Source organism: Myotis yumanensis, unplaced genomic scaffold (assembly GCF_028538775.1).
Source record: "Myotis yumanensis isolate MYYU_CA2020_CCGP unplaced genomic scaffold, mMyoYum1.0.hap1 SCAF_7, whole genome shotgun sequence".
Taxonomy (NCBI): Eukaryota; Metazoa; Chordata; class Mammalia; order Chiroptera; family Vespertilionidae; genus Myotis; species Myotis yumanensis.
In genome coordinates, this window is record NW_027223758.1 from 6,007,255 (window position 1) to 6,030,344 (window position 23,090).

At 55.2% G+C, this 23,090-nt stretch overlaps 1 protein-coding gene across 1 annotated transcript in view; it reads left to right on the forward strand.

Annotated features, from left to right (window-relative positions):
* APCDD1L (APC down-regulated 1 like) overlaps positions 1 to 20,473 on the forward strand; it is a 53,139-nt gene extending 32,666 nt beyond the window's left edge. The window contains exons 2-4 of the mRNA XM_070421371.1: positions 10,969 to 11,107; positions 13,854 to 14,406; positions 18,246 to 20,473. Coding sequence (XP_070277472.1) covers positions 10,969 to 11,107; positions 13,854 to 14,406; positions 18,246 to 19,016 — 1,463 coding nt within the window. The 3' untranslated portion in view covers positions 19,017 to 20,473. The remainder of the gene's footprint in view (positions 1 to 10,968; positions 11,108 to 13,853; positions 14,407 to 18,245) is intronic.
* The last annotated feature ends 2,617 nt before the right edge of the window (positions 20,474 to 23,090 follow it).

Below are 23,090 nucleotides of genomic sequence, written 5' to 3' on the forward strand. Positions count from 1 at the left end.
CTGGCTCCTCCTGTTCGGTCCTCCAATAGCTCACCCCCAACAATGAACTCTCAGTTCTCCATCTCTGGAGGGGCACCGCCATGCCCCCAGCGCCCGTCTGCCTTCCCCTCTCCTCCCTGCCTTCACTCCACATCTCCTGGCCCAGCCTCGCCTGTGGGTGGAGGTCGGAGGTCATCTCCCATAGGTGGCCTTGAGCTCCCCCCTTCACTGGATCATCCTGAACACAAGCCAGCAGGACCTTAGAGCTTTGTTCCCCAACCACCTGTCACATCTGATCGCCACTGTCCTTGGGTCACTGTTTCTCTCCAAACCAACGAACTCATTTTCACTTATTTTAAAAATAACTTGTCCCTGTATGCATCAGCCTCGTGCTAACAAGATTCAGGCTTAATGTGTCCGTTATCGAACTGAGTCAGAAAAGACGTGTACTCAACCTACCATGAGCTGCCAGCGTGTGCCCCTGGGGCCATGGCAGCACCACCAGGTAGGCACGGTGCCCTTTGGAAAGCATTGCCTTTCAGAGTGCCACTGGCTGTCACCCCCACCCCACCCACATGGCTTCCTCTGTTTGAAGAACACTCCAGACCCCGAAGTGGCTCGCAGGCCTCCTGCGGCTCCCTGCCTCTCCAACCCTCCCCATGACAACCCTCCGTGCCCCCAGCACAGGACTCATTATGCCTCCCGGCTGGCTGCTCTTCACACCTCCCTGCCAGCTTCGCAGCCTCCGCGGGCGAGGACCCATCTCGGCTCTCTCCCACCTGTCAAACAGCTCATCGCCTGTGAGACTCAAGAGGCAGCGAGGCCCCTCCTTGCCTGTCCCTCCAGCAAATGGACCAGCAGCGGCAGCACACCCCGGGCTCCACTGTGCCAGCTCAGATTCAGACAGGAGCCCCCGTGGCAGCATCTCTGCCACCCATGGGCAGGCACACAGTAGGTGCTCAGCCCACGTCCCGGCACAGGCCAGGCTATGTGAGCAGGAGCCTGGAGTTTCCAGGTCACAGACCTGCCCTGGAGTTTGGGCCTCTCCACCTGCCCACTCTAGGGACGAGACCTGGGCATGCCCAGACTCTGCTTCCTGGTCTGTAAGATGGGGACAATCCCAACACCTACCCCCCAGGCTTGTTGGAAGTCAGCATGGGCTTGCAGACCCCGGAGCCTCACAGCGTTCCTGGCCGATTATTGGGATGGTGAGAGGAGACTGGTGCTAATCCTCAGGGGTCACCCAGCCTGCACTGCGCTGTGTGCGCTCTCCCTGGACCAGAGCGCGGGTCCAGGGTCGCCGGAGAGGCAAGAATTACAAGCCTGTTTATTTAACATTTAGGAAGCCGGCGCGTTTTCCTGCACCTTGTCTGCAACACTTAAGCCAATATTTGCGTCTTTGGGATTCTATTTGTATGGTAATTTAAAAACAGGGTTCCGGACCCGCGGCCAGCCTTTCTCCGGAAACTCTGAAAGCACATTAATTTTCTAGACTGTAAAATAATGCCATAATTAAATATTACCATTTCTCTTAAAATAAAATCTGGTGACTCCTAACAAAATGGGTTTTTTCGAAACATGATGTCGGTTTTCCCACAAAATTGCACTCCGGGGAAATTCCTTATTTTGAATGTATGAGAGAGACCACAAACTTAATCTCAACACAGTGTAGGAAAAATTGATTTGTTAAATTACAATAATTTCCTTGCATTTAAAATCTCCGTGTTTCCTGTGGAGGCTGCCCCAAGGCCCCCGATGCGTCTTTGGGGAAAGGCCCGGGGAGCCGAGGCGTTTGTTTCTGTTTATGAAGCTCCCAGATGCCCTTTCTTGTGGTTCCAATTGCAGTTTTTGTTCTGTGTTGCAAACTTCCTTGAAAGGAGGCAAGGCTGGGCCACCTCATTACCCTCGCCCTTGAGTCTCCAAAGACATTCTCTGTGGGGGTGGAAACAGCCATCCCACGTGGAGGAGAGCATGGGCCCCAGGCCCGCCTTCCATGGGTTCCCAATTGGCCAAAGTCAGGGTGGATGGAGAGAGCTGGTGGCCCTGGGCTGTATGTAGGCTGAGGCAGGAGGAGGTAGTGCTGGGTTTCGCCCCAGTGTCCAACCACCCCAACCAAAGCTCAAGAGGTCCCCCTTGTGGAGCCTCCCAAGAACAGCCCCATAAGTGGTGTCCGGCCCCAACGCTGTTCGCGTGAGCCCCGACACCTCTGGGCACTTCTCAGACCCAAAGGCACTCAAGGGCAACCACCAGTCTCCGTCCTTCTCTCCTCGAAACCTAAATAGCTCCTTGAGACAGGAAGGTTCTTGGCCCTTCCGAGGAAGATCTGGAGAACCAGCTCCCACGGCCCCACAGAGAGTTAAGCTCCTCCATGTGCCTCCGAGATCCCTCTCCCAGGAGCCATCACCAGTCACACGGCGTCTTCTTTCTTATTGAATGTGTCAAAACTTGCGATTATCTTGCCAAATTCCTGTTCTATATAACAATGAAATCTTCAGTCTTCTGCCAAGAGAGTGATTAGGATTCAACCCAATGGGAGAATTCTAGACACATGTTCTGTTTAGCAAATACTGACTGGTAACTGCTCCCCTAGAGAGACCCAGGCATGTCCAAAATCACTGGAAAGCTCTCGCTCCATCCGTCCAGGCCCAACTCCCCCTCGCTCCACTCCTCAGAGCACGGGACGGAACGTAGCAGTGGAGAGCATTGACCAAATTTGGTAAAAAATATGAAAATATAAGGGCCAACGTGCAGATGTGGGAACACAGGCGCTGAAGCTGAGCTAACAAGGCCTTGTCTCCAAGACACCAGAACATCTGGGTGAAAGGGAAAAGCTCCCATCAATCACCCTGGTGCCCCGGCTGTTCGAAAACAGCTGGTCTTTGGCTGGATTTTCCCGTTTTCATCTGGGTGGAAGGCCCAGCCAGAATGAGGCGTAATTAGCACTATTGTGGGGCCCGGGGAGAGTTTTGAGTGAACAGATTTGTGCTGGAACATTCCTAAACTAACAAACAAAAAAACCCTGGCTGCTGAGCCAGGCCTGGTGGGCCAGACCCACTCCCCAAGCCCCCACTCCTTTCCCATTCCATGAGCTGAACGCCTCCTCCTCCCTCGACAGGAAATGCTCAGCACGGGCTGTGGGGAGATGTCTACGTGGCCAGCTGCTCCCCTTGAGAAAAGGTTTTCAATTTGGAAAATGCAAACATAAAAGAATCGCCTTCTCCAGGTGGCACCAAGCAGGGCCCACCTTTGCCAGTGACCCCTGGGTCCAGCCCGGCCTGGGGCAGGTCATGCAGCAAGGGAGCAGCAGTGACAAAGAAACCATGTCTCTTCGCTATCCTTCCAACCCGCTCTCTGCTGCCCCTGCCTCGCACCCTGCTTTTCCAGGCAGCCAGGGCCCCGGATTCCTCGGGGCAACTTTGGACTCCCGAGCTCACGGGGAAGAGAGCACGTTGGAGGGTCCCGGCTCGCTGCCGTGGAATGTAGCTTCTCTCGAGCACATGATGCAAAGCCCATTCCCCACCCTGGGCCTTGAACACAAAGACCCTCCGACGACACGGACGAGGAGATGCCGGTGTGGCTGGAGGGCCACGTGGGCGTGTGCAGAGCCGGTCACACCGGAGGGGAAGCTCAGGCTCCTTGGAATTCAGAGCTGGTCTTGGTGGGCCTGTGATTTGCTGGCACTGTCACGCGTGCCCATCTGTGGCCTCTCGGGGGAGCTGGAATGGACAGTCTGCGTGCCTCTGGTGCAGCGACTTCCCCAGAGAGCTCATCTTCCGCCGGAGCGGCGTGGTGACAGCTGCCAGCTCCGCCGGCCTCGGAGGCACACGGGCGGGCGCCACGGGCCACCGCGCCCACGTCGCCATGCGTGAGCGCAGCTGCTTCCTGTCACCACGGGCTACACTTTCGGGGGGATTTTTACTTAAAATGTGCACAAGGTCCCATGTCCAAACATTCTAGGGGAATTACCTCAAGCTGAGGATTCTGAAATAAACCAGAGGGTTTCAGATGTTGTTGTTTTTTGAACCAATAGAACACTTCCTTGTTTTTCAAAGTAGATCTTAATTAGGATCCTGATATACAAACCAGAGCAAAGGGTAGGGGCTGCTTGGGCTAACACTGGGGGTGAGAGACCAGAGCCTCACTCACTACATCCCACCTTCTCTCCTGAAAACACTGCCTGTGGCCTTCAGAAGCCGGGGTGGAGACCTCCCGACAGCACCCCTCGACGCAGGCACCTCCCGCAGGGGCCCCCAGCCACACGCGGCCCCAGACCCTGAGATGCGGCCGGTCTACATTGAGCTGGGCTGTGAGTGGAAATACATTTCAAAGACTTGTATGAAAAAGACATATAAAGTATTTCATTGATAGTTTTCATATTTATACATGTTGGACTATAATATTTGGGGCTGGAAACATCATTAAAATTAATTTCACCCACTAAGTTTGTTTTTTTAAATGTGGCTACTAGGAAATGTAACGTCACGCAGGAGGCTTACATTTGTGCCTCACAGAGCTGGTTTCTCCTGAGCTGTGTGCTGTGGACGTAGGAGCCTTCCCTGCGGGTGTAAAACCACACCAGGGTCTCACTTTGGCTGGAGCAGGTTACCAGGGTCAACAGAGGCCTTAAAGCAAAGCACCAGTTCTGGATCCACCTCATACTCGAAGCTGTCTCTCAGCAGGATCTGAGGCTCACACCTTCATCTCCCTCCATCAACTTCTCCTTCCTCTCAACCTGCCGGGTCCGCCTGAGCCCCGGCCCTCTAGGAGCTGCCTTGCGGACCACCTTCCACCTCAGCCAGATTCTTAGTGACCCCAACAGCTGCGAGCCTTCTCTCTCCCCTTCCATTTCAAGCCACACTCACAATGGACATCGCCAGCCGATGCTCAGGAGGGGAACTCCCAGGGAGTGCGGGACTGTCAACATGGAGTCATGTGCACTGGCCTGGTAAAGCACAAGTCATTCATTCACTCATTCAATGACAAGTAGGAACTATAACTAGAATTATAGCCAGCATATCGCACTATGTGAAAGTACTGTTCTAAGTGTCAGCCACATTGTCACACAACAAATATTTACTGAGCACACATCAGGGGGGTGCCCGGTGCTGGGAACCAGCAGTGAGCAAGAGAGAGGGGACCTGTTCTCGTGGAGTCAGCAAATTAGTAAGAGAAAGGAAGGAGGGGAGGAGGAAGGGAGGAACGAAGCAAGGGAGGGCGGGAGGGAGAAAGCTGAAGAGCCCAGAGTGACGCCTCAATAGCAGTGAGCACACCTAGCACCCAGATCTTGGTTTCTAAACACCATTCTCCAATAAAAGGAACCAGGACTTTTGAAGATATGGCTGGTTCCAGGGCTGGGGCAGAGAAAGTACAGAATGAGCCTGGAAGACCCTCTGGCACCAGAAATTGAGGAAGTGCTAACGAAAATGATAAGCGCATGTGCGAGAAACGGGAGCTGAGTTGAAGAAACTCCCAATGTCCACACTGGGGACAATTTGAGCCACAAAAATAATACTGATGGCAGCAGATTGTAACCTGTAAAGTGAAGTAATAATCTGTGAGTTCGGACTAGTACAAATTGACTAAAGAGATGAATGGGGACATGGGACAGTACTCCCTTATGGCACAGTTTCAACTAATGAATTCAGGAAGAATGACAGGACTGGAGAGTGGACATTTGGAAAACACCATAACAATAATTTTTGGAAGCAAGAATCACCAATGGACACCAATAGATACTAAAATTAGGGGTGGGGAGTAAAATAAAATAAAAAACACCTACATTATTTCTAAATATACCCCCATAAGATCATTCTTCCTTATAAAGAGAAAAGTGGTCATTGAACAGTGGAGAGAACTAACAGACATCTCCTTGAGCAAGTGATCGAAACGAACATCTCCCGCATGGGGACAAGCTGCCACCGCGTGCCCCAGAGATGATGCCTTAGAGACCACCGTGCGGGCGAGGGGACGAATGCACAGGGGTGGCCGGGGGACCTGGGCTTTGGATGGCCCTGCACTGAAGTGTGTCCCCAAAAGACACGTTCAAATCCTACATCTGGCACCTCTGAGTGCGGCCCGGCTGGGAAATGGGTTTTTGCAGGTGTCATCGCACTCAGATGAGGTCATGCCGATGTGGGGGCTGGGGTCTTCGTAAGGGAAAAGAGAAGGCGATGTGGAGACAGAGAGGAAAGACAGCCATGTGACCATGGGGGCAGAGACTGGAGTGGCCACAAGCCAAGGACACCTGGGGCCACCAGAAGCCACAGAGGCAGCAAGGAGCCTCCCAGTCAGCCTGGGGAGGGAGCCTGGCCGGCCACACCTAGGACCTTCGTGCTCAGTCACCCAGTTTGGGGGCTCCGTTACGGGGAACCCAGGCCGGGCAGCCGCGACTTGGTGCCGGTACCTCCCGCCTGCCCCTCTGCATTCTAGGCCCCCTCAGGCCATTCAGCACTCACCTTTACTTACTAAATAATATTCACTGCAAGTGTGACTTAACATTTCAAAATCAAGTTCAGACCAACCCCCTTCCAAAGCTCAGCCGGTCCTCTGAGCCTGGTGAGAGCACAGCTGGCCACGGGCGCTGGCTGCCTTTTCACACCCTCTAAAATCAATGCGGCACCGGAATAAAGGCGCTCTCCCGCACCGAAATCACCTGGCACGCCTCCCGGAACCTCAGGCTCGCCAGTTAAGGGAGAAAAAGAGTGCTCTGCTTTTGCTTTTTGCCCCCCACTCTCCCCCCCCCCCCCCCCGCCCAAAAAAAAGGTGTGTGAAGATCTGCTATTTCTCCGTCTGCTCGGCTTCACACCCCTGGCCACCTCCCCACCCTCCTCCGGTGAAGTCAGGCCTACACTTTTCATTTACTTTGAAAAAAAACCCACACGGATTGTGGGCTTGAGAAACCTCTCTGGGCCTCCACTTGCCTCTGTGAAATGAGAAGGACCACACCCTCCTGACAGGGGTGTTACTGAAGATCAGATAAGAAAAGGGCGCGTTTTCTCTCCCACTTCTCGCGAAGTGCAGCATGGGCAAGTCCCCGGAGAAGCAGATCTGTGGCTGCCAGGGTTTGAGAGGAGAGGGACACAGAGTGACTCCTAGTGAGTTTGGGGTTTCTTTCTGGGGTGATGAAACGTTCTGAGATGGGATGAGACAGGGGTGATGGTGAACGTTCTAAATGTCACTGGGTTTCCCTAGTACATGCTAAAGTGGTTAAAAGGGTAAATTTTATGTTAGGCATATTTTACCAAGAGTTATTTTTAAATATGTTTTATCTTTTATTGATTTTAGAGGAGAGGAAGGGGGAGGGAGAGAGAGAGAGAGAAACAATCAGCTGCCTCATGCATGGCCCTCACCGGGGATTAGGCTGCATTCCGGGCATGTGCCCTGACCAGGAATTGAACTGGGGACCTTTTGGTCCATTAATCGATGCTCAACCACTGAGCAACAGTGGCCAGGCCAAGATTTATTTTTGAATTGGGATAGAGGGACACCAGCCAAGGCCCTCCAACCCACTGAACTTCAGTCTCCTCATCTGCAAAATGGGGGCACTGACAGAATCTCCATCAGTGGTGGTTGTGCAAATTACAGCTGTTGGTCCCTAGCAACGTCAGGCACTTGGCAACAGGCATCCCTGCATTGACAGGCCACCTGCCCTGGAAGCTGGGAGACTCCCCACCATGATGCAGACATGGCAGCTGATCCGAGACAATCTAGGCCAAGGGCCTCAGCAGAGGTTTAGCAAGTCCATCCCCTTCACAGCCCCAGGCAGGTTCCATGTGGGGAAGCCTGTTCCTGGCTCCTGACTCGCAATAACGCACCATGCTAGAGTGGATGGCATTTAAACCCCAGCAGCCTGGTCTGGGCACTTGGGCGCTCTGGATTTAATTCTGCAGGTGATTTGAACGATGCTATCTAATTTCAAATGTCCCTGCTCTTATGAGTGCAAAAGCAGCGTAATTTTTAATTAGTGGGTAAACAGTAAATAATGGATGGCAGTAAGTGGACACCACTGTTAATTAAAAATCCATGGTTGATAAAAATCAATTTGGCCCATGCGTTTAATTCAGTCTATCAGGTCCCTGCGAAAAGTTGTACAGCCTGCCCCCAGCACCATCTGCTTGCAGCTGCCGCTTCTTTAGTTAAGACTTTTCTAGGGGAGAGACAAGAAGAAGAGAGAGCGAAGACAAGAAAATCAAAAGACTCCCTCAAAAGCTGCAGCTGAGAAAATTTCATGTATTCATTTCGAATCAGCTAATTTAATGTTTGCAACCTTGACGTGGACGGTTCACGGTTGAGGGGAGATGTCATGTTCGCTCGGGTGTTTCCACAGAGCTCTCTGTGTGTGTGTGTGTGTGTGTGTGTGTGTAATTGAATTTATTGGGGTGACATTGGTTAATAAAACTGTACAGGTTTCAGGTGTACAGTTCTATGATAACCCTCTGCACACCACAGTGTGTTTACCACCCAAGTCAAGTCTCCTTCCTTCAGCGTGGATCCCCCTGTGCCTCTCCTGCCTCCCACCCCCTCCCCCTCTGGCTGTGTTTTCTATTTTGTGTGTGCATGTTCTGAATGCAGGGAGATTTCATCGTATCACATCATCTCCCGACTTAATTGAATCCTAATTTCTCACAGAAAAACAAGACGAAGTAAACCACTCCGGCAGCAGGCTCCCTGAGGAGTCAGGGCCGTGCCTTCAGAGAGGTGCTGGGGGGACGGCGCTTGCTCCAGAGCAGAAAACATTTCCTCGAGAAGCGGAGCCGTGGGGACAATGCCAGTGCCATCCTCAGAGCCACTGGCCATTCTGCTGAGATGCGAGCTCGAGTTTCCCAGCGGCAAACGCTCGGACCCTTCGGGCCCTTTGCTGCCCTTCGCTCACATCCATTCCCCAGGTCAACCCGGGGAGGGCCTCGCTGGCACAGTGGTGCTCACACCACCTGCAGAACTGAACGCGGGGCCCAGTTCCCCAGGTGGAAGGTGCGAGCTGTTGGCGCTGAGGCGCATGCGTCCGGCTCAGGACTCGCCACACGGTTATGCCAGAGTCTGGCCCGTCTGTGATGCCCACCCACCACAATGTCCTGGCTCCATCCCCGCAAATTTCTCTGCCCGAGTTAATGCGGAACCACCACAGGCTCCTCTCATGCAAGACGCCCCTTGGTATGTAGTCGCTCAGCACAGGGGCCCTGAGAGCTGGCTGTTGGTTTTCACTTCTACTTGGCCGATTAAAACCAATAAAGCAGCTGTAGGATAAACCAGGAAGGTAGCAGGGGCCCAGGGCTGCACCAGCATTCCCATTCCTTCCTCCACTCGTCATTTGCTCATTCATTCCTTCCTTCCTTCCTTCGTTCCGTCATTCACTCACTCATTCCTTCCTTCCTTCATTCACTCATTCATTCATTCAGCAACTGCCTGTGGAGCACCCTGCATCCCACCAAGTCTTGAAAACAGCCACTCCCCCTTGCCTGCCATGCAAGACGAGCAACAGTTAAGATGTCAGGCCGTAGTCTGACCACCTAGATGGAATCCTGGCTCTGCCACAGCTGGGCAGCCCATGCCCCCCATGCAAGCTAAGCCGTGTTGCTGAGAAGGAAGCTAAGGCTGACGCCCGTTTCCTCTCCTCAGTTGTTGCAAAGGGCAGATAACGTATGAAATCGGACGGAGCCGATACTCAGTTAATACTCAGGTTATTGGCATCGTCACCACCATTCTCGCTGCTCCAGCTTTCTCAGCAGACCGCTGAGGACTCTGAGCGTCTCTGGATGAGACTCCCAACCTCCAGGGAGGTGAGGGTTCCACTCGCCTCATTTTCCTGAGAGGCCACTGGCCACCACGGGCCCCCATGTCCATGTGGGGACACCAGGTGCCCTGTGAAGGGGTAGTGTGGTCCCCAGGTTTCCACAGCCCCCACCCCTGGCCCTGCTGCCTTTCCTGACCCTGACTGAGAAGCTGTGAGCGTGAGATGGGGAAGGGGACAGAATACATCCTTCATTTGTTGCTTCACTCGGCCCCAGCCTCCCGCCAGGGCCTGCCTCCCCGGCTGGCCGACATCTCCGCCAGGCCCCGGAGCCCCTGACCCACTTCGGCCACAGGCTCGGTGGGAAGAGGACCTTGGAAAGCCCTTTGCAGGAGCAGGGCCAGCGGTCAAGGGCAGCCACCCAGAGCATCGCCGCTGCTGTAATATTTGGACACCGCTTGCTGCCAGGCTTCCCACAGCATCCCGCCATCTGGGCCGTGTCAAGGCCAGGCCTCGGAGGAGAGATGATGGTTTTTGGCGGGATCTCTGCTCTTCAGCAGCTGAAGGCCCCGAGCTCTCGCCTCCAAGCAGCTCCTGGAAGAGAATGAGCAGTCCCACGGCCGGGCCTGGCTGGTCTCCACAGGATGAGCACATCTGGGGGTCACTCAGGAGGGCCTGGGGTCCCCGCCCCGCTGTTCACACCCATCCTCCCCCCAGAGGCCTCAGGTTTCACCCCAGCCCCACGTGCTGGCCGAGGGCCCACAGAGATGGAGACAGACAGCACAAGGCCTGGTCGAGGCAGGTCCATGCGTGAGGGGCCTCGAGGGGCAGGCACAGTTCTGCTCCACATGGCAGAGGTCAAGCGGAACCTGGGCTCCTTGGTGAAGGGGTGGCAGTCCCATGCCGCGGTGGACAGTGCCATCGTCCGGGAGTGAGGGCCCTCGTGTCCCCGGCCGTGCCCAGCCACGGCAGGCAAGTCTGAGCAGGGTCTGGGCTGCGGAAGTTGGGCTCAGCACAGTGACTTTGGGAATCTGGGCAGTCTCCCTGCAGGAGGCTTGGATTCCATGGTGGTCACAACCTGGAGATGAGTCCGGAGGCTGATTCTAGGCACCCCATCATTGTCTCGGGGGCTGGGGTGGCCTACGGGGGAGCTGGATGCCCCAGGAGGGGCAGAGGTGGAGGTTGGGGTGGGAGGGCAGCTGGGGCAGGTGAGGCACGTGGGCAGAGCTGGAGCCCTAACCCTGGGTCTGTCTGCTTTGCAGCCCGTATTGCAGAGGCAGCTGGGAAAGCAGGGGGTGGCCACCTGCGCTGGGAACCTCGCTGCCAGCAGCCCCTGACCAGCAGAGCGCCCGTCACTGCACTGCTGCCTCCACGCCTCGAGGGTCCCTGGATCTCCACTGGGTAAGACCAAAGGTCACCTTGACCTTAGGCCCCTGTGCTGGGAGACTCTCCTCTCTGAGCCTCAGTGTCCACATCTATGAAATAGGCACAACTGTCCTATTGACCAAGAGGCCTTCTACCTGTGGCATAACTCTTTACCCACCAACACCACCACAGAGTGAGCCTAGAAGGCAGGCACCGTGTTGGGCATCATGCCCCAGCCACAAGCAGCAACTGGACAAAATCCACCTATTCAACACATCAAACACCAACTATACAAATACTTATTGAGTGCCTAGTATGGACTAGTACAGAGGGGGACACGCTCTAAGCACGTGAATACAGAAATAAGTAACACAATCTCGAGGTGGTGCTAAGCTCTGCAATGAAGGACATAAAACAAGGATGTAATAGTGAGTGACCTGGGAGGGTTTTTGTGAGAGTGGTCAGGGAAGGCTTCTCGGAGGTGGTGACATTCCATTGAAGGCTGAAAGAAGAGGAGTCAGCCATCCAGAGAACCAGGGGAAGAGGCAGGCAGAGGGAACAGCTGGTGCAAAGGTCCTGAGGCAGGAAGTGGTGGGTTAGAGAGGGCTCAGGTGTCTTGCTTGCCTGTCTCATTCTCTCTCTAACCTTGCAGGCTGGCCTGCCAGTTCAGGCACTATTGCTCTCTGGGGCAATGGGCTTCGTGCTCTGCCCTCATTTGTGGGGTCCTCCCTCTTAATGTGGGGATGGAGAGAAGGGAGGCAGTGGCCTCCTCCACACCTAGCACATCACTTTCTCTCCCGCCAGCCCCTTCCAGCCAGCCCCATTCTAGGATCAGGGACTGGATGGACTCTCCGTGTCCTCCACGCACCTTCTGAGGTCAGAGAGAAGCGAGATGCCAAACATCTGCTATCACTCTGGGTGGAGGGAAGGCCTGGAGCTCAGCAAAGCCCCTTTGGATGCATTCCCCGGCTCTCAGCCAACTCCACAGTCCGGGGGGACCCAGGCACCACTGGCCGGGGTCACTCTGAGACAGAACTGGGGCTCAGGAAGGGTAGGGACTGCCTGCTGGCTGCTCCTGCCCCGGGGCCAATTGCATTCTGGAACAGTGCTTCTAGAAACTTCTAGAACCTTCTTCCTAGAAAGCTCCCCTCTGTTCTTCCCAGACAGCCTTAGTGCAGAGACCAAGATGTCCAGTGTGACCTGCTGCAACCCCTTAGGCAAACCGTCCCCTCCCGGGCCTTGTCTGAGGCATGGGCGAGGAGCGGGCTGAGGCCACCTCGGCGTGTGAGCGTCCTTCGTGTTTAACTATCCTGGCGCTTTCCTTATACTTTCCCTTTGCACCAACTTGCCTTTGGTCACTTCCACAGACTCCTTCACCCTTACAGCTGCACTGAGGGACAGCAGTACGCAGTGAGCAGCACACTCAGTGTCCTCGATTATTTTTAAAGGAAGCGCAGTATCGCCCTGGACACGGAGAGCAGGGCCACTTGCCATAAGTGGGAGGGAACTGTGAAAAGAAAGTCAATGAAAACCAAACGGCGTAATTAAATTCTCACTAGGTCCGCTGCCCTCGGAGGCTCCGGCCTGCTGTCTCTGGGAGGAAGGGAGGCCGCGTTAAAGACACACTGGCTCCAGCAGCACCTCTGCTTAGCGCTGTTGGGCAGGCTGAGCAAGAAGGCCCTGGGCGGCGGCCCCTGGGCGGAGGACTCCGGGAGGGGCACCTGCCTGCTCTTCTCCTGGACTCATCCACCACGCACCCCCCTGAGCCCCTGGTGGGAGAGTCCCAGCCCAGGTGTGACATGAGTCCCGGAGCCATTTAGCGTTTCTTGGCACCCAAGCCCACCCTGTGCTCATCCTTACCACCCGCAGAATAGGGCCTGAGGGCCTGGGGGCTAGGGCCAGTGTTTGTAAATAAAGTTTTTGTAAATAAAGTTTTATTGGCACACAGCCATGTCCCCACTTGCATAGGCTTCTGGCCGCTTTAGCTCTACAACCATAACCTTGAGTAGATGCCACAGAGACCACCCAGAAAAGCAATGATATGCATGATCTGAACCTTGAATGTTTGCTGACCACGGCTAGGCCCACAGCCTGGCACAGGCGTGGGTAAAGCTTGGTGGGGAGGCCAGTCTTGCGGAGGGGAGACAGGATCTGAGCGCCTACATCCACGCTCATCATGGTCCGGCAGCCAGGACCCAAGGAGGATCCTGGGTCCCGGGCGCTGGGCCAGGTGCCAGGAATCCAACACAGAGAGAACAGGCAGGGCACTGCCTCCGGAGCTCCAGCACAGAGGTCCTGAGGAGGAGTACCTCTCAGGTGTGACCGTTGTGCGGACATGTCCAGAGACCATGACTGTGATGGAGACCTCCCCATCACAGACACAGGAGCTGGACCGTCATCCTGGCTCACATTCCCGGTGAGGCACAGAGTGGGTGAAACCAGGTCTCCCAGCGGCAAGGCCTGTGCACTTCCCTGGGGCCCCGGGACCCACGGGGGCCCCGAGGGAGGGTGTCACCTGAAGAAGGTGATAGGATTGAAAGGAAGGGGACAAGCGGGCTTCGGCCAAAGCCAGAGGCACTGAGTGGAGGGCCCCAGCCCCCCAGTGGGACTCACTAAGATCACTCAGAGAAATTGAGGCTGTAGAGGCCCAACAGCCCTGAGCTGAGGTCTGCAATGGGGGCTTTAGGGTGGGGGCTTTAGGGTGGGGGGTGGGACCCACCCAGAAAGGGGCTCACGTGCAGGTTCTCACTGCTCTGCCCACCCCGTCTCTCCCACCCGACAGCTGCGAGGTGCGACCTGGGCCCGAGTTCCTCACCCGTTCCTACACCTTCTTCCCCAGCCGCCTCTTCCGAGCCCACCAGTTCTACTACAAGGACCCCCTCTGCCAGGAGCCTGCCCACTCCCTGGTCATCAAGGGCAAGGTCCGCCTACGCCGGGCCTCCTGGGTCACCCGTGGTGCCACCGAGGCCGACTACCACTTGCACAAGGTGGGAATCGTCTTCCACAGCCGCCACGCGCTGCTGGACATCACCAGGCGCCTCAACCGGACCCAGGCCAGCCATGACTGTGCCCAGCAGCTGCCCCCTGCCCAGGCCTGGGTGTCCGGGACGCTGTATGAGCTGCTGAGCGCCCGGGCCGCGCGGGACTGCACGGCCGCCCTGGGCTTCACCATGCACGAGCTCAGCCTGGTCCGAGTGCAGCGCCGCCTGCAGCCGCAGCCCCGGGCTGGGCCCCAGCTGGTGGAGGAGCTGTACCTGGGGGACATCCACACCAACTGGGCAGAGAGGTGGCACTACCGGCCCACCGGCTACCAGCGCCCGCTGCAGAGCGCCCTGGTGAGTGTCGGCCCTGGGAGGGCAAGCTCAGAGCCGTGGCCCAGCAAGCCCTACCTGACCTGCTCCTGCCCAGGGCCTTCACGCTTCCCCACCCTGGTCTGTGGGCCACATGAAGTCTTTACTCTCCCTTAATTTCAAAGTAGTAATGAGCGTAAATAGTTTCCAGGGTCCTTACTAATGTTAAAATGAGACAGGCAACAGTGTCAGAGGTTCTGGAAGCTGTAGGAGTTTGTTGTCTACATTCACAGTGAGAAGAAACGTTAACTTTTATCAATTAAAGCAGTGATTTTCAATCTTCTCATCTCATAGCACATAAACTAATTGCTAAAATTCAGCAGCACACCAAAAAAGATATTTTTCACTGATCTGAGAAAAAAAAAAAAGGTATAATTTTGATTTATTCACACCTAACAGCTATTGTTGTGTTGGCTGTTGACAATCTAAGGGAAAAGAGGTCAGTACCCCCGACTAAATAGTCAGGTATTGCATGTTTTAAAAATTCTGTTGACACACCAGCGTGCCGCGGCACACTGGTTGAAAACCACTGAGTTAGAGGTTAGTAAAAAGGAAGTCAAGGTTAGGGCTCCAAGTTAAGAATGTCTGAACTTGGCACCCAAGGAACGTCCTTCAAAAGTAGATGGAGGGAGGGAGGGACGGATGAGGTCAGTTGTCCCTGTCAAGTGCTCTTTGAGCCCTTAGTCAACCGTCACATCATTCAGCAAGTATTAAGTGCCTACTGCATACTATACACTCAAGGAATGAAAACAGGTGGGGCAACTTCTCACCCCTGGGAGCACCCCAAGGTGAGGTCCTGGGAATGAGCCCACCCCTCTTCTCCCAAGGCAGGATTTGGGGAGCAGAGAAAAAAGCACCAGACATTCTCATAATCAGAAAATCAGCCCCAGTTCTTCCATATCCTCAAAAGTATTCCCTTTTTGGCAGCCGATGTTCCAGCGGTTCTCAACCTGGGGGTCGTGACCCCTGAAAATACATCCTGCATATCAGATATTTACATTACGATTCATAACAGTAGCAACATTACAGTTATGAAGTAGCAACGAAAATAATTTTATGGTTGGGGGTCACCACAACATGAGGAACTGTATGAAAGGGTTGCGGCATTAGGAAGGTTGAGAACCACTGTTAGATGGTCTGGCATTACTCCTACCTAGCAGAAGCTGCTGGCAGGGTCATGACTGGAGCCCACCACCTCATTAGGGAAACCCTGCATCCAGAGGACGGACCCCTGGTGCCAAGAATGACACTCGTGTCTTCCCAGGCTGGGCTCCGGACAGCCTCCGGCCCTCTGCCACCTGACCAGTCCGTGAGGCCGGTGCCACCCGCAATGTGACTGAGGCAGAGCCCCGGGACGTTTGCAGGGATGAGTGGTGCCAGATGCACGGACATTAAATTAAATGGCCCCTCTCCGGAAAAAAAGGAAGATAATTTCAAAGAAGGAGATGCGGCATATATATCCCCAAGTAACGAATCAGTCGTGACCTTGTGCTCTCTGGGGCCCAAGCCTTGCCCACGACCCAACCAGATGGTAAACATGAACATTTTTAGAAGTTAATTTCAAACCAATTTGATCCCCAAATTCATTGCCTGGATATAGAATCCTAATCAATCAGCCAGCACTCAACCAAAAGCATCCAAGCCTGGTGTCCCCTCTGGGGGTTAATTAGAAGCGGTATGTGCTGTTTGAGAAATAACTTTATGTAACAGGCTTGAACCAGGAGGAGCCTGGCTCCTGCATCCGCGTGTTCTGCTGGCTGAAGGCTTGTTTGTGAACACAGACAACAGGGCCTCGGCCAAATGACGCCCGGGAGACTGACAGGCGGCCCCTTCCTTCACCCCCTTCCAGAGCATCAGAGAAGGGCGTGCCTTTTCTCCCCCTTCTCTGAGAAGTGCGCCAGGTTCTCCACCGGTTCCTGCTCCACAGAAAAACGCTTGCCCCCAATTAGCAGCCAGCACCCCAATGTCCTGTCTGCAAAAGGCAGCTCCGTTCTGGAGAGAGGGCGGCCCTGGGATTATGTTGCTGTGATGCCTTATGTTCTGGGGACACATACCAGCATGACAACAGCCAGGATACGGGGGAAAGGCCAACGTTGGAGCGGGCTCTCACCCGCCGCACGCAATGCCCTCCCTCCACTAACTACCCATCACAAACATTTTTGCCATCATTTGCTAGTATTTCAAAGCACCTTCAAGTACTCTGGGTCAAAACCCCCCAAATCAAAACCAATTACTTCTCTACATTATGGAAATCAAGGCAAGTTTAGATTCACTGAAGAAATAAATAATAAGCTTCTAATGTGGTCATCCAAAAAGAAGATAAATACTTCCCATCATCCAATATTTTCTTTCTAAACCAGCCCTCCCAGACACCACTTGTTTGGCACGAAAGTCACCCAGGAGCAATCTGTGAAAATCTCTTGTTTTTGCAAGAAGAAGAAGAAGAAGAAGAAAAAGCAGCTGATTTCCCAGCTGGGTCCTCCGGAAGCCCTGTCCCTGGCCCACTTTGCAAACGCAGGTGTGCTAGTCCCACGCCAGCCCTGCCGACACGCGGCTGTGCCAAGGAGGTTCACCTTTCAGAACGCTGCTTGGGACTAAGCTCTGGGCAGCAGAGACTGACTACTCCCTCGCAATTCGGTTCAGCATCTGGCTGTCGTTGGCGTGTTCCCTGTAAACCCAGCTCCTGAGGCTCCGTGAGGCAGGGAAACTGTAAATAAGGCCAACGAGAGAGGAAACGCATAGCCCAGGCCGCAGAGAACCTGACGCCACAGGGGTGGCCGGTTGTCCCTACTGTAAATGACACCCCAGTGGCCGTCACTGTGTTCTGCGTCTTTGCAATGTCCCAGCCCTCTCCTCAGCACGGGCTCCAGGCGATGGGCTCTGCGGCAGGGGGAGTATTCCCATCCTTGGTGCTGCGTCCACTTTCCAGGGATGTGGAAGGAAGGATGCTCACCTTCCAAGGTGAAATTTCTGGAGATACAATCTCTCTTCTGCACCCGGGAATGGAGACCAGGCTCCTGGGAGGGGCATGAGGCTTTCTGCATAGAAAGGGGGTGGGGTCCGACAGACAGGGTTCAACGCATCTGCCACACCCTTGGCTGGCCGCCTGGTCCACTGGGTTTCAGCTTCTGCTACTCTAACATGTAACCGTTGCATGAGACATGCTTAGCACAGTTCCTGGTCCCCAGGGGCACCCAGAAGGATGAAAGGGTAGAGAGCGTCTCCTTGGCAAGGAAACCACAATAAACCTTAACGGCCGAATTTTAGGACCAAGCAGGTTGGGGGTGGGAAAGAACAACTTCTGTCAAATCCCAGGACAGGGCACCTCCATTCCATTTCTCATCCACTCATTCATCCATCCATTCCTTCATCACTCAGCAACTTTGTTCCTGCTGTGACCAGGCACTGTGCCAGGCCCTGGGGACAGAGCAGCCGCAGAGACAGTTTCGGCTTTCTGGAGCTTACGATCTAATGAAGGGGAGGGTGGAAAGAAGGGGAGGGGCGGAATGACAGGTCTCTGAGCACTAGAAAGGCCCCGAGGATGCCCGGGCAGGTGGTCAGGAAAGGTCTCCCTAAGGCCGCTCTTTGATCTGAGTCCTAGAGGATGAGGAGCCGATCAAACTATGCTCTGGGGGATCCCCGGTAGAAGGGACAGCAGGTGCAAAGGCCCAGAGGGTCTCAGAAGAGCTAAGTAGCCGTTGAGCTGGAGGCTGGGAGTGGAGAGTGATGGGTGACCACTGGGTAGGCCCCATGGCACCCCATCCCAGAGTGCACCCCAACCTCTCCAGCTGAGACAGTCACTGCCCTTTGTGTGTGTCTTTCAGCACCACGCTCACCCCTGCCCCGCCTGCAGCCTCATCGCCCTCTCCGACGAGCACCATCCTCCCGTGCTGCCTGCCCCCGTGGCCCTGCCCCTGCACCTGGGCGGCCAGTGGGTCAGCCCCGGGTGCGAGGTGCGCCCTGCCGTGCTCTTCCTCACCAGGCTCTTCACCTTCCATGGGCACAACCGCTCCTGGGAAGGGTACTACCATCACTTCTCGGACCCCGCCTGCCAGCAGCCCACCTTCACTGTCTACGCAGCCGGCCGCTACACCAGGGGCACGCCATCCGCCAAGGTCCTCGGTGGCACCGAGCTGGTGTTCCAAGTCACAGAGGCTCGTGTGACCCCCATGGACCAGGTCACCACGGCAGTGCTCAACGTCTCAGAGCCGAGCAGCTGCGGGGGCCCCGGGGCCTGGTCCCTGGGAACGGAACGGGATGTCACAGCCACCAATGGGTGCCTGCCCCTGGGCATCAGGCTCCCCCATGTGGAATATGAGCTTTTCAAGGTGGAGCAAGACCCCCTTGGGCAAAGCCTGCTCTTCATCGGACAAAGGCCCACTGATGGCTCGAGTCCGGATACCCCCGAGAAGCGCCCCACGTCTTACCAAGCGCCCCTGGTGCTCTGTAACGGGGCAGCCCGGGACTTCTCCCAGCCCCCCCAGCACGGGCCTCTGCTGCAGAAGCTCCTCAACAGTGGGAGGCGCTGTCCTCCAGTGGCCCCTCTCCCCTTTCTGCTTCTAATTCTTTGGCTGGCCTTCCTCCAGCGGCTATGAGATTGGGACCGGCTGACCCCGGGGACTCCAGCCTGGTGCAGACCCCACACCTGTCTGTGAGGAAGGCCACTCCTTCCCTGTTCTCCGTCACAGACAGGTGGTGGCCCTGCCACTGTCAGCTCAGCCTGTGTCTTGGTGGCTCAGCCCCTGCGGAGTGTATACTGTGGTCGGTTAGCAACTGTAACCACAAACCTGGGCCTCAAGGCCATGTCCATTGCTTTTAGTTTTGAACACTGGCTCCCACCTTCCGTGGGCATTTCGGGGACCTGCACCAGGGACTGGACCTCAGAGGCCCCCTTATTTCCTGTACCCTTGGGATTCTGTGCAATGGGGGTGAGGAAGGTTCCTTAAAGATCACTAATTCGAATTTAGCAATACACACTCAGACGTGATTACAGATGCCGCTCAGGCTCTCGCTCAGGCTCTCGGTTCTCAGCTCTCCGGCAGAAGGCTTGTCTCTTGGGGGAAACTCAGCTTCCCCGAATCCCGACTGGGGGCGTCTGTGTGCACCTGCCCGTGCTCCACCAGGCAGGCCGCCAGCGGTCCACGCGTGGGGGTAAATGCCGCCTCCGGCGCACGCGCGTGTTCCAGCTGAGCCCCAGAATGCGGCAGCCCTTGCCCCCACCACGCTGGGCTGGCGCCGGGAACAGGTCCTGGGAGGAAAGCGGTGTTCCCAGCCTTGGGAAAGTAATTAATACTAATGATATCGGCATTACCACGCGCTCTGTAATTAGCCCTGCACAGGTGTTCTCTGTTTTCAAGATTCCCTGTGCCTCGAGGACAAGGAGGGAAAAAACAATCCCGAATGTGTCTCTGGGACCACCCCAGGGAGCGGGCAGGGAGCGCTGCGAGGAGACACGGAGGAGATAGATGCTCCTGCGCCCGTGTCCTCCTCTGCTCGGGAGGCTGTCGCCACGGTGGGGACAGGCTGTGCCTCTCCAGGCCTGCCTGTGTGCCCAGGGCCACGTCTGTACATTGTGAAATTAACTGGCATCCTGGTGGGCGCAAGGGTTTCCGGGACTCAGTGCCGACGAAGCACCCCCTCCTTCCTCCACCCGATTCCTATCTCTGGCTCTTGTCACGGATCTCGAACAACAATTGTCTGTGAGGCTAATGATGCTTTCAGAAGGAAGCCCTTGTCCTTCCGTTAGATTGTGTGGGGTTCAATCAGCCCGCTGAAATTGCTCTGACTTATCTACCCATTCTTCTTAAAAAAAAAACCCCACACACCACCAAGTTCATATTGTCTGTGGGTCTCAGAGAGTGACGAGTGTTCCTGGCATATTTACTAAAGCACAAGAAAGAATTATTGTGGTCTCAGACTGCATCGGGTGGAGGGGGTCCCTGGTGGGAGGAGGGTGGGTGGCGATAATGTGTCCACAGCTGAGTGAGTCTGTGTCTAAGGCTTGAGGCAACCATGCCATCATTTATCATCAAATTTGAATCTTTTAATAAAATTAAACAGTCTGAAAAATGCTCTCACCAGTTATTAAAGTCAACCAAGGGGGCTATGATCCTAGAGAAATGCAGTGTCTTCCAGAAAGAGGATGAGACCGGGGGTGGCCATCGCTGGATGGCTGTTAAGCACCTCGAGGCCGCGCTATGGCCAGCCCTGGTTAAAGCTCCAGGGCTTCCAGGACACTCGGAAGAAACCCCAACTTCTTGCTCACCGATGTCTGCGCGGCCCCACCTGCCTCCCCCACCCAGGTTGCATCTGTGTTCCTTCTTCCTCTTGATCACAGCAAGCTGTTCCCCGCCTCGGGGCCTCTGCACGTTATTTCTCTGCCAACACCTCTTCCCCCAGATCCTTCTAAGCTTGGCTCTTTCTTTGCCTTCAAGCCTGAGACCAGGTCACCTCTTCATGACACCCGCCACCAGCATCCCCAGAGAGCGGCCTCCTTCCCTCCGTCTTCTACCCATCCCATCACCCTTCTGCTTTGGGTCATGCTTCCTGACTCTGGGTCCTCGGCCGCCAATGTAAAAGGGAAGGACTGAGGCACCGCGACCTTTCCGAGCAGGGCCGGCAGTGCCTGGCGCTCGGTGGAAGCTCAGTACGCACGGCCGAGTGATGCCAGTTAATCCTCACACCGAAACCTGTGAGGTCACTGCCGCCATAGGGACAACCTCCCTGGCCGGCGGCCCGACAGTGTGGGTGAGGGGTGACGGCTTCCTGCCCGGTCAGGCTCAGGGAGGAAGGGGCTGGCCGAGGCCAAAGCAGCTGGGCCTCCTCCAGGCTGGCATTGGGGGCTCCGGTCCCTTGACAGGGGTGGGATTCCTTGACCGTATTTGGGGGGAGTGATTCAGGGCTGCTTTGTGGGACGTGGCGTGAGCCACCTAATTAGGAGGCTGTGCTGAGGAAGAGAAGGTCCCGGCCCCGCCACCTGGACCCAGGCCCCCTCCCCTCCGGGGCTTCTTGGTTCCGAAGCCCTTGGTGCTGGTAGAAAACATCACAGCTAGAGAAAGGCCTGCAGCCGCTCCAGGCTCAGGGCTAAAATAAGGAGGGTGGGTTTGGGGGCTCAGGGGCCCCTCTTGGCTCCCCACTGTGAGTCTGGCTCCCCCACATACAAGCTGAGATGACTTTAATCAAACGAGAGGAAAGTAAAACCCACAGTTCTCGTTCAGAACAAAACAAAACAAAATTAATGTTCTCCATTGTATGTTCAGTCACGTTTAAAAGGAAAAAGCCGAGCAGCTGATAATTTCACAGCGTAAGCTCCCAGGAGAGTAAATGAGCTTTTTTTTTTCTTTTTAATAAAAAGTTTAAATTGTATACAGCTCTCAGAGGCCCATTAACTAACAGATGCTGGTTATCAAAAGAAGTTATTTCTTTGCTTTTTCTAAGCGAATGTGTTTAATCTCCCAGTGGTGCCCAGAACGGCTGGCGGTGGCTTGACGGGGACCCTGCCACTGCGCCCTGGTCTCCTGAGGTGGGTGACTCAGACAGGACGGAGTGCAGGGGCGGGGCAGCAGCTTCCCACAGGGACCGAGTCCGGGCCACCTCAGGGCCACTAGTGCAGCCCTGCGGGGAGGGGCCTACCCACCTCCAGGGCGGGCCCTGGGCGGCAGGGGCCACCTGGTGACCTTAGTGACTGAGAGCCGGTTCCTAGCACGCACATGACCCATTAGGACCAGGTGGAAGTGAGGACGGAGTAAATTACCTGCCTTCACACTCAAGGAATAACCTAAGCTTCCAGACAGACCCTCCTCTGACCCCCTTCCACCTCCACCCTCTACCCCAGCCAGGGGTTCCCTGCCACTCCTAATCACTTCCCTCCCAGGGCCTTTGCATGGGCCCTGCCACCCACCCCCACCAGCCCCTTCCCACCCCTTTTATCTTCACCCCCCCAGCACTTGTCAGTGAAAGTCCCTCTTCGTTCCTTTCCTTTTTCCTCATCAGCCTCTCTCCTCTAGAACGAGTTCTGGACAGTGGCCATGTCTGTCTTGCTCCCCACTGTACCCCAGTGTGTGGATGGCACATAATAGGAGCTCAGCAAACACTGGCTGAATGAATAAATGCCGGGTACTGGTTGGAGGCTCAGAACTCAGGCATCAAGGTGACAACCACATACTCTAAATACTGGCTTGGAATTTTGATGTTTCTATCTTTTTTATTTTTATTTTTTTAATAAGATGTGCAGAACAGAACTCAGAACTGTGAGCTGCAGAGCGCCTGTGCTCTGCTAGCCAGGCTCTTAGGAAGGGCACTGGGCCAACTGCCGTCCTAGAACAGAGGACCACAGAGCCTGAGGCGGGGTCCCCCCGGGTCCATCTCAGGTTTCTCGTACCTGTGATGTGGGGGAGACTGGGAGACCCTGAGCCTCAACCTGGTGATTCCGGGATCCATGCAGCCCCAGCACCTGGAAGGCCCATCACTAGTAACAGATTCAAGAGGAATCCACCACGTGTCCTAAGAGGAAGGCTTTACACAGAGAACCCCCCAGTGACATCATATTTCTCTCCCAAGGGTTAATAACCTACTATTCTTATTCCTATATTTGGTAATTTTTAATTCCTCAGGAGCAAAAACAAAAGTAAAAAACTTAGATGGTCATTACTTCTGTTGAAATCCACCGT